At 46.0% G+C, this 11889-nt stretch overlaps 1 protein-coding gene across 1 annotated transcript; it reads left to right on the top strand.

The window, feature by feature from the left end:
• Positions 1–331: 331 nt before the first annotated feature.
• On the top strand, positions 332–2317 carry LOC110501887 (ADP-ribosylation factor-like protein 4C). The gene has a single exon (XM_021579741.3). It carries the CDS (start codon positions 964–966, stop codon positions 1540–1542), a length of 579 nt encoding a protein of 192 aa, XP_021435416.2. The 5' UTR covers positions 332–963; the 3' UTR covers positions 1543–2317.
• The last annotated feature ends 9572 nt before the right edge of the window (positions 2318–11889 follow it).

The following is an 11889-nucleotide window of genomic DNA, read 5'->3' as shown; positions in this document are numbered from 1 at the left end:
AAACCTGTGTTCTAAACCTGTGTTCTAAACCTGTGCTTTAAACCTGTGTTCTAAACCTATGCTATAATCTCTATACATTTTCGTTATCATCATCCGGTCAGGAATATTCTCACACCGGTAATAATCCACAGGCCTATTGGGGAATTGAATAAAAACAGAATTAAGCAAAGGTTATTAGATCTCTAGACATATATTTCGATATGCATGTGACGTGCATGTGGACACCATAATAATACATGTGTATTTTGTTTGGCATGGCTCGAATAGGTGGAGCGTATGGTATGGTATGAGAGGGAGGCAGGCTACTACGCTGTTTAGCAGTCTGCTTCCTCATCCTCTCATCAGTGTGTATGCAGCGACCGCAGGGATAGGACCGTTTATGCCGTGACGCACCATAGAGATCATAACATCAACCCAAATATAGCTTCGATAACTTTAACGTCGTTTATGGACGCAGTGTAGGCATATCTCAGGATTACCCGAACTCATCGACAACCTCTGGAGTGAATTTATTTATGTCTTTCGTTCCCGGAACGGAGGCTAGTTTTTTTGGACAGCCAATGTGCCAGAGGAGACGCGGGTGACACAAGTGCGCAGTGTTCACGGGAAAAACAGCAGAGAGACCGCAAGGAGGGTGTTTTCGTCCTTAAGCTGTTCGGTGAGTGCGAGGAATTTGACTGTCACAACATGGAATCTTAACTGGAGTGTGTGAGGAGAATTGTAATGACCACCGCGTTGCGTCCTACAGACGCGGACACTGTCCACCAATGCAGCTGAGGGCAAAACAAGGATCAACCAGCCAGAGCGCACGGCGGGCCTGTAAACACCTTGACATTAGGTTTGTTGATATTATTTGTGTGGATTCATCGAAGAGCCTATTGAATATTAAAACGCTATAGCCTATTAGGCCATCCGATAGGTCCTACATAAAGGAGCCAGGCGTTCCCCTCAACTGTTTCGAGAATGGGCAACAGTTTCTCCAACATATCTGCTTTCCAATCACTACACATTGTGATGCTGGGTTTGGATTCCGCTGGCAAAACGACTGTTCTCTATCGTCTGAAATTCAACGAATTCGTAAACACTGTGCCAACAATTGGATTCAACACTGAGAAAATCAAACTGAGTAATGGTACCGCGAAGGGGATCAGTTGTCACTTCTGGGACGTCGGAGGTCAGGAGAAGCTGCGGCCCCTGTGGAAATCCTACAGTCGGTGCACGGACGGCATCATTTATGTGGTGGACTCAGTGGACGTTGACCGGTTGGAGGAGGCTAAAACAGAACTGCATAAAGTCACAAAATTCGCAGAGAACCAGGGGACACCTCTTCTGGTGATAGCCAACAAGCAGGACCTGCCCAAATCTCTTCCAGTCGCAGACATTGAAAAACAGCTGGCTCTCCACGAGCTCACTCCATCCACCTCATACCACGTCCAACCTTGCTGCGCCATAATTGGCGAGGGACTTCACGAGGGTATGGACAAACTATATGAGATGATAGTAAAGCGGAGAAAATCTTTAAAGCAAAAGAAGAAACGATAACGACCGCCCATGTGTCGTAACGTATATGGACAATTACTGTATCTAAATGCTTTTCGGGTATGCCGATGTTGCCCTAAAATCACGTTTACTTTGCGGTGATTTTTGTATTTCCTTTCATTGGGTTATTGTCATAGTTGCTGACGCTATGAACCCTATTAGCTGAACTATGCTTTTGTACACAAGAGGGTGCCTCTGTGTGTGCAAGATATATACCAAGGTTAACAAAAAAAAAACTTGAAATTACTTTTATCACAGGAACAAAGCATTGATAAATGACAACGGGCTGGCCCGTTATTTGCTGCTGTACGGTGGATTCTAATTCTGTAGCTCAACATGTGATTTTGAAGTAGCATCCCATAGCCTACCTGTAGGCCTACTGTGATTGACTATGGACAGCCTATCGACACGTCTTCACGGAGTGCTTCTTCGGACATCAAGTTTGACTTTGTACGTTAAGTGGATGTGGGTCAAAATGAAATGGACCCTGTTCATTCAGAGAAAATAACAAACAGATGTCTGTGTTATGACAGTCTCACCTCAGTCTCTGTCTCGGTATATTAATGAAGACGCCAACAAGGCTTTGGAGTGTTGAATTAGCTTTTACTATGCGTGATGGACTAAAGATAACATTGCCTGCAACGTGGTCCACTACTTTGCACTTTTCATTTCCTAACAAAATAATAAAGTACTACACTGTATAGCAAAACACAGGCTGTTTATGTACCTGAAAGCCAAAATTGAAGTATTTTTTTTATATTAAAATATATAAAATGCATTGTGACTGATTTACTTTTATTTACATGGTGGGAGATAGGAATTCTAGTTTGAACCTACAGGAATTGCATAACAATGTCAACAGCTGACCAGGGTGATGGTGATCCACCGGAGGTGTGGTTTTTATTGTGAATTATTGAGCTGACCTGATGTTTGACAAGGAGGGTGACTGAAGGGGTGGTCACCCAGTTCAATGACTTTAGTCTATCAGAGAGCTAATGGGTATATCTCTAGTCAATGCTGATCTGCCAGACTTTAGTACTTAGTCTGTTACTCTCAATCTAGAGGGTGCTGTGTAGCCTAATCATTTTACGATTTAATGAGTGACTAATTTGAGCTCACAAACCAGAAGGATGGGTATGGTGTTTCAGGTCTTAGAATGGAGGTGTTTTGGATAGGCCTACCTGTCACGCTTGCTATCCTCAAACTCCCTGTCATAAATCAACCAAGGCATGTAGTTCCACATCTTTTAATGAAAGTGAAACCGAAATAACCAAAAAACAAACAGGTAAACAGCAAAGAAGGTGACGCAACCGAGGTGCACACAAACACACACGGAAAAAATAATAACCCACAAAACACAGGTGGGAAAAGGCTAGCTAGGTATGGTTCTCAATCAGAGACAACGATGAGGTATTAGTAACTGGTTCTCTGTGAGGTATTAGTAACTGGTTCTCTGTGAGGTATTAGTAACTGGTTCTCTGTGAGGTATTAGTAACTGGTTCTCTGTGAGGTATTAGTAACTGGTTCTCTGTGAAGTATTAGTAACTGGTTCTCTGTGAGGTATTAGTAACTGGTTCTCTGTGAGGTATTAGTAACTGGTTCTCTGTGAGGTATTAGTAACTGGTTCTCTGTGAGGTATTAGTAACGGGTTCCCTGTGAGTTATTAGTAACTGGTTCCCTGTGAGGTATTAATAACTGGTTCTCTGAGGTATTAGTAACTGGTTCTCTGTGAGGTATTAGTAACTGGTTCTCTGTGATGTATTAGTAACTGGTTCTCTGTGAGGTATTAGTAACTGGTTCTCTGTGAGGTATTAGTAACGGGTTCCCTGTGAGGTATTAGTAACTGGTTCCCTGTGAGGTATTAGTAACTGGTTCTCTGTGAGGTATTAGTAACTGGTTTTCTGTGAGGTATTAGTAACTGGTTCCCTGTGAGGTATTAGTAACGGGTTCACTGTGAGGTATTAGTAACTGGTTCTTTGTGAAGTATTAGTAACTGGTTCACTGTGAGGTATTAGTAACTGGTTCTCTGTGAGGTATTAGTAACTGGTTCCCTGTGAGGTATTAGTAACCTTGTTCCCTGTGAGGTATTAGTAACTGGTTCTCTGTGAGGTATTAGTAACTGGTACTCTGTGAGGTATTAGTAACTGGTTCTCTGTGAGGAATTAGTAACTGGTTCTCTGTGAGGTATTAGTAACTGGTTCCTTGTGAGGTATTAGTAACTGGTTCCTTGTGAGGTATTAGTAACTGGTTCCCTGTGAGGTATTAGTAACTGGTTCTCTGTGAGGTTTTAGCAACTGACTGTCTCTCTCTGACTCGCTCTCTCTCTCTCTGACTCTCTCTCTCTGACTGTCTCTCTCTGTCTCGCTGACTGTCTCTCTCTCTCTCTGTCTCACTCTTTGTGTCTCTTTCTCTTTGACTGTCTCTCTCTCTCTATCTCTCACACTCTCTCTCTCTCTCTCTCTCTCACACACACACAGCTCCCCCTCCATTAGTCATTAGGAGTATCTACTGGAGTGTGAAAGAAGAAAAGAGATCCCTTGGTAACAGGACCTTCTGTGCTTTGTCTGTGACCTGTTGAACCCTACAGTGGTTGGGTATGTGTTCTATGTGCCAGGGAGATTAATCAGGAGGGGATGGCCACCTGATAAGGGCAAGACAGTTTGATCAGTCAGGCTGTGTGTAACTGGGTGTACCTACCATACAATTGTTCAAATCAAAATCACATTTTATTTGTCACATACACATGGTTAGCAGATGTTATTGTGAGTGTAGCGAAATGCTTGTGCTTCTGGTTCCGACAATGCTGTAATATCTAACAAGTTATCTAACAATTCCCCAACAACTACCTAATACACACAAATCTAAAAGGGGTGAATGAGAAAGTGATGGCCGAGCGGCATAGGCAAGGTGCAATAGATGGTATAAAATACAGTATGTAAGGTATGTAAACATTTTTAAAGTGGCATTATTTAAAGTGACTAGTGATCCATTTGTTAAAGGGCCAGGGATTGGTTCTCCATGTAGGCAGCAGCCTCTCTGAGTTAGTGATTGCTGTTTAGCAGTCTGATGGCCTTGAGATAGAAGCTGTTCTTCTGTCTCTTGGTCCCAGCTTTAAGGCACCTGTACTGACCTCGCCTTCTGTATGGTAGCGGTGTGAACAGGCAGTGTTGTCCTTGACAGGGTTGTTGTTGTCCTTGATGATCTTTTTGGCCTTCCTGTGACATCGGGTGCTGTAGGTGTCATGGAGGGCAGGTAGTTTGCCCCCGGTGATGATACAGCCCGACAGGGTGCTCTCGATTGTGGATCTGTAAAAGTTAGTCAGGGTTTTGGGTGACAAGCCAAATTTATTCAGCCTCCTGAGGTTGAAGAAGCACTGTTGCGTCTTCTTCACCACACTGTCTGTGTGGGTGGACCATTTCAGTTTGTCGTTGATGTGTACGCCGAGGAACATAAAACTTTCCACTTTCTCAACTGCTGTCCTTTCAATGTGGATAGGGGGGTGCTCCCTCTGCTGTTTCCTGAAGGCCACAATCATCTCCTTTTTTTTTGATGTTGAGTGAGAGGTAGTTTTCCTGACACCGGATGCCCTCACCTCTCTAGTCGTTGTTGGTAATCAAGCCCACTACTGTTGTGTCGCCTGCAAACTTGATGATTGAGTTGGAGGCGTGCAAGGCCACACAGTCATGGGCGAACAGGGAGTACAGGAGGGGGCTGATCATGCACCCTTGTGGGGCCCCAGTGTTGAGGGTCAGCGAGGTGAAGATGTTGTTTCCTTCCTTCACCACCTGAGCGCGGCATGTCAGAAAGTCCAGAACCCAATTGCACAGGGCAGGGTTGAGGCCCAGGGCCTACAGCTTGATGATGAGCTTGAATGGTACTATGGTGTTGAATGCTGAGTTGTAGTCAATGAACAACATTCTTACATATGTATTCCTCTTGCCCAGATGGGATATGGCAGTGTGCAGTGTGATGTCAATTGCATCGTCTGTGGACCTGTTAGGGCGGTATGCAAACTGAAGTGGGTCTAGGGTGGCCGGTAAGGTAGAGGTGATATGATCCTTCATGATGACAGAAGTGAGTGCTACGGGTGGTAGTCATTTAGTTCAGTTATCTTTGCCTTCTTGGGAACAGGAACAATATTGACCATCTTGAAGCATGTGGGACAGCAGTATGAGATAGGGAGCGATTGAATGTCCGTAAACACACCAGTCAGCTGGTCTGCACATGCTCTGAGGAAGCGGCTAGGGATGCCGTCTGGACCAGCAGCCTTGAGAGGGTTAATACATTTAAATGTTTTACTCACGTCGGCCACGGAGAAGGAGAGGGAGGAGGCGCAGTTCTTGTTAACGGGTCGCGACGGTGGCACTGTATTATCCTCAAAGCGGGCAAAGAAGGTGTTTAGTTTGTCTGGAAGCGTGACGTCCGTCACATGGCTGGTTTTCTTTTTGTAGTCCATGATTTCCTGTAGACCCTGCCAGATGAATCTCGTGTCTGAGCCATTGATTTGCGACTCCACTTGTTCTTGTACCGGCATTTCACTTGTTTGATTGCCTTGCAGAGGGAATAACTACACTGTTTATATTCAGCTATGGTTAGTGCTTTCAGTTTTGCGCGAATGCCACCATCCATCCACGTTTTTTGGTTAGGGTAGATTTTAATAATCACAGTGGGTACAACTTCTCCAATGCACTTCCCTACCTTAAAAATTCATTCACCAAGTCAGTGTATAGGTCGATGTTATTCTCTGAGGCTGACCGGAATATATCCCAGGACTCGTGTTCAAAACAATCTTGAAGAGGGGATTCCGATTGGTCAGACCACTGTTGATTGGTTCTAGTCACTGGTACATCCTGTTCGAGTTTCTGCCTATAAGACCGTAGGAGCAAGATGTATGTTCTTTCCGTGTTTGTGTGTCTCGACCGTGGCAGTACCATATTCTGGCCAGTAATACTGAAAAATGGCATTCTGAATCATGAGGGTGGGGTCCGACTTAAGGAGGGCACACGTTGGGTTTTCAACGTCTACCCTCACTCAAAGGCCACGTGCATTTTTTGATGGCGGTAGCTTTACCATGTGATAAGTTGACCTGGTTAGTGTGAAGTACAGAGACTAAGGGAGTTTGTCTGCATGTACGTCTGATGATCTCTACTTTAGATACAGCACATGTTTGGCTGTTGGATTAACATGGTCTGACAGATGACTCAATAGCATCTGGTGTATTCCCAGAAAGAGAGAGAGCAAGCTGAGCAAAGGAAGCCATTGTGGGAGCGCACTGAAGAACAGCTAGAGGCCAGTATTCTTAGGACATCCAATGTCTATGGAAACAACAGCAATGGGTTAAACCGTAACGGTTTCAGAGAACTAGCCGTTAGCCCCTTTGTGTGGTTTGTTACGCCCCAGGCGTGACCTTATTTTCAAAAATCATATAACTAACCATATTATTATTATTACAAATAAAACTATTGATTTTGTCACTAACTTCCTAATCATAATCTAAATGTTTGACCTGTTAGGGTTAGGGTCGTGAGGTAATTGCATATACAAAGGTTACTTGTCAGGTGATAGATTTTATGCTCAATTGAACAGATGTGCTAATGAGATGAAAGGTCAGAGATGACAGGAGCAAACCCAATACCCATTTGTCTCCTCACACCTTAATGATCGCTATTGAACTACTGCTGATTCCCTTTCCCTGCTTTTTTACATGTGGTCCCTCACTTTCTCTGTCAATACATGAATAACTACGAGAGTTAACGGGCTTCTGTTTTTACATTTTTTAATTTAACCTTTATTTAACTAGGCAAGTCAGTTAAGAACAAATTCTTATATACAATGATGGCCTACCGCGGCCAAACCCGGACGACGCTTTGCCAATAGTGCGCCACCCTATGGGACTCCAAATCACGGCCGGAAGTGATACAGCCTGGATAGCCTAATATCATGTCTTACCTCCATTGTTCATTACAGGAAAAGGATCGGCTGTACATTTGAGCCCAGACAACAATGTGACCTCCGGAAGTGCTTATTTTGTCATTTCTATGAGCTAGTTTCTCTTGATAAGGATGTGGTTATACTGTTACGAAGTCCTTTTGTGGGTCAAGAGAGAGACGATGACAATAGCAGCAGTGTACTGTTATTCCACCCCACCAGTATAGCAGATTGTTCCCTATTTCACAGGACCTGCTCTCCAATGGGGCGCTAATGAAATGCTAAACGTATCAGTTTGGAATGATTTGCTTAGCTTGATTCTTTGCTCTTAATAATTATTCTCCAGTCATTTGACACAGAAGGAAAGAAAAAAAGAAGTGAAATCCACATTATCATTATGGGTGGCACAGCTGTATCAAATTCATCACTGTTGCCGAGGAAACGTTAACCAAAATACCGACGACAACAACAAACATTAATGAAGGGATTATTAGTTCATGAGCTGTGTATACTTTAGGAGGGGCGCGAGGAGCCCGCCTCAGCCTCTTGTCTGGTACTGGAGTGGAAGGTCAGAGGCGAAGGTGAACCATGATGGACGTCCAAATTTAACGGTGACACATTTGACATGTTAACCTTCAGTTAGAAAAGGAAAGATGGTGAGGTGGTGGGGGGGAGGGGAATATGACAGTATGACGCTAAACATGTTGAAATTTAAACATCAACTTTCTCCTTCCTCTTCTTTGTTTTCCTACTGTAGCCTATAGAGGCAGGGCACATGTTCAACATACATACTGGGCCTGGACAACGGTTTGGTTTATACAGGATGTAAACAAGAAGAGACAGTGGATGTAGAAGTTAAAAACATCCCAAGAAATGTTGACATGCTTGTTGTATTAGCTAGTGTCTAAATATACAAGAGAGTGGAGGGGTAGTAAGAAGTCAATTGTTGCACACGCGCCCATCAAATTACACACATTCCCAATGTCAAGACAGACATCAAATCAAATTCTATTTGTCACTGTCACGCCCTGGCCATAGAGAGGCTTTTATTCTCTATTTTGGTTAGGCCAGAGTTGCCCTCCTTTCCGGGAGCTGCCACAGCCGCCCTCCTGTCCGGGAGCTGCCAGAGTCGCCCTCCTGTCCGGGAGCTGCCAGAGTCGCCCTCCTGTCCGGGAGCTGCCAGAGTCGCCCTCCTGTCCGGGAGCTGCCAGAGTCGCCCTCCTGTCCGGGAGCTGCCAGAGTCGCCCTCCTGTCCGGGAGCTGCCAGAGTCGCCCTCCTGTCCGGGAGCTGCCAGAGTCGCCCTCCTGTCCGGGAGCTGCCAGAGCCGCCCTCCTGTCCGGGAGCTGCCAGAGTCGCCCTCCTGTCCGGGAGCTGCCAGAGTCGCCCTCCTGTCCGGGAGCTGCCAGAGTCGCCCTCCTGTCCGGGAGCTGACAGAGTCGCCCTCCTGTCCGGGAGCTGACAGAGTCGCCCTCCTGTCCGGGAGCTGCCAGAGCCGCCCTCCTGTCCGGGAGCTGACAGAGTCGCCCTCCTGTCCGGGAGCTGCCAGAGTCGCCCTCCTGTCCGGGAGCTGCCAGAGCCGCCCTCCTGTCCGGGAGCTGCCAGAGTCGCCCTCCTGTCCGGGAGCTGCCAGAGTCGCCCTCCTGTCCGGGAGCTGCCAGAGTCGCCCACCTGTCCGGGAGCTGCCAGAGTCGCCCTCCTGTCCGGGAGCTGCCAGAGTCGCCCTCCTGTCCGGGAGCTGACAGAGTCGCCCTCCTGTCCGGGAGCTGACAGAGTCGCCCTCCTGTCCGGGAGCTGCCAGAGCCGCCCTCCTGTCCGGGAGCTGCCAGAGTCGCCCTCCTGTCCGGGAGCTGCCAGAGTCGCCCTCCTGTCCGGGAGCTGCCAGAGTCGCCCTCCTGTCCGGGAGCTGCCAGAGTCGCCCTCCTGTCCGGGAGCTGCCAGAGTCGCCCTCCTGTCCGGGAGCTGCCAGAGTCGCCCTCCTGTCCGGGACCTGTTGCGAGGCGCCGCCGTAAAGAATTCCCACCCCGACCCTCCCCTTTAGAGTCTGGTTTTGTGGCCGGAGTCAGCACCTTTGGGGGGGAGGGTGGTACCTTCACGCCCTGGCCATAGAGAGGCTTTTATTCTCTATTTTGGTTAGGCCAGGGTGTGACTAGGGTGGGCATTCTATGTTCATTTTCTATGTTTTGTATTTCTTTGTTGTTTGGCCGGGTGTGGTTCTCAATCAGAGGCAGCTGTCTATCGTTGTCTCTGATTGAGAACCATACTTAGGTAGCTTTTTCACACATGAGTTTTGTGGGTTGATTTCTGTTTAGTGTTTTTCACCTTTCAGGACTGTTTCGGTTATTCCTTTTGTTATTTTTGTATTTAGTGTTCAGTGTCAATGAACACGCTGCACTTTGGTCCTCATCTTCTTCCACCAACAGCTGTTACAGTCACATGCTTCGTAAACAACAGGTAAACTAACAAGGACTTTCTTACTTATGGGTATTTTAAGATAAGATAAAGAAATATTTAATTTAAAAAAAAATGTGACGGTAATAAATACACAGTGAAGAACAACAACGAGTTAAAATAACATGCCTATATACATGGAGTACCAGTACAGAGTCGATGTGCAGGGCTACGAGATAATTGAGGTCACTAAACTCAGCAAAAAAAGAAATGTCCCTTTTTCAGGACCCTGTCTTTCAAAGATACTTCATAACAATCCAAATAACTTCACAGATCTTCATTGTAAAGGGTTTAAACACTGTTTCTCATGCTTGTTCAACGAACCAAAAACAATTAATAACATGCACCTGTGGAACAGTCGTTAAGACACTAACAGCTTACAGATGGAAGGCAATTAAGGTCACAGTTATGAAAACTTAGGACACAAAAGAGGCCTTTCTACTGACTGAAAAACACCAAAAGAAAGATGCCAAGGGTCCCTGCTCATCTGCGTGAACGTGCCTTAGGCATGCTGCAAGGAGACATGAGGATTGCAGATATGGCCAGGGCAATGAATTGCAATGTCCGTACTGTAAGACGCCTAAGACAGCGCTACAGGGAGACAGGACAGACAGCTGATCGTCCTCGCAGTGAAAGGCACAAACCCACCTTCACTGGACCAGACAGGACAGGCAAAAAGTGCTCTTCACTGACGAGTCGTGGTTTTGTCTCAACAGGGGTGATGATCGGATTCATGTTTATCGTCGAAGGAATAAGTGCTACACCGAGGCCTATACTCTGGAGCGGGATCGATTTGGTGGTGGAGGGTCCATCATGGTCTGGGGCGGTGTGTCACAGCATCATCGGACTGAGCTTGTTGTCATTGCAGGCAATCTCAATGCTGTGCGTTACAGGGAAGACATCCTTCTCCCTCATGTGGTACCCTTCCTGCAGGCTCATCCTGACCCTCCATGACCCTCCAGCATGACAATGCCACCAGCCATACTGCTCGTTCTGTGATTGATTTCCTGCAAGACAGGAATGTCAGTGTTCTGCCATGGCCAGCAACTAACCCGGAACTCAATCCCATTGAGCACGTCTGGGACCTGTTGGATCGGAGGGTGAGGGCTAGGGTCATTCCCCCCATTAATGTCCGGGAACTTGCAGGTTCCTTGGTGGAAGACTGGGGTAACATCTCACAGCAAGAACTGGCAAATCTGGTGCAGTTCATGAGGAGATGCACTGCAGTACTTAGTATCTGGTGTGGTCACCAGCTGCATTGACTGTTACTTTAGATTTTGACCCCCCTTTGTTCAGGGACACATCATTCAATTTATGTTAGTCACATGTCTGGGGAACTTGTTCAGTTTATGTTTAAGGTGTTGACTCTTATGTTCATACAAATATTTACACATGTTAAGTTAGCTGAAAATAAACTCAGTTGACAGAAGACATTTCTTTTTTTGCTGAGTTTATGTACATATACTGTAGGTAGGGATAAAGTGACTAGGCAACATGGTATATAATAGACAGTAACAGCAGTCTACTGTAGGTAGGGGTAAAGTGACTAGACAACAGGATAGATAATAGACAGTAACAGCAGTATACTGTAGGTAGGGGTAAAGTGACTAGACAACAGGATAGATAATAGACAGTAACAGCAGTATACTGTAGGTAGGGGTAAAGTGACTAGACAACAGGATAGATAATAGACAGTAGCAGCAGTATACTGTAGGTATGGGTAAAGTGACTAGACAACAGGATAGATAATAGACAGTAACAGCAGTATACTGTAGGTAGGGGTAAAGGATAGATAATAGATACTAGCAGCAGTGTGTGTGGTGAGCGTGCTATGAGGGGGTGTGCGTGTTGTGATGTCAGTGTAAGTATTCCCTGTGCATGTACATAGTCAGAGCAGGGGAGTTAGTGGAAGAACGGGTCAGCTCCTTTTTCCTGCTGACAGTGAGAGAGAAGTTGTTCCTCTCAAAATGAAA

Source organism: Oncorhynchus mykiss, chromosome 22, assembly GCF_057628025.1.
Source record: "Oncorhynchus mykiss isolate SJ-2025 chromosome 22, ASM5762802v1, whole genome shotgun sequence".
In the NCBI taxonomy this organism is placed as follows: domain Eukaryota; kingdom Metazoa; phylum Chordata; class Actinopteri; order Salmoniformes; family Salmonidae; genus Oncorhynchus; species Oncorhynchus mykiss.
This window is presented reverse-complemented; position numbering and strand designations above follow the sequence as displayed.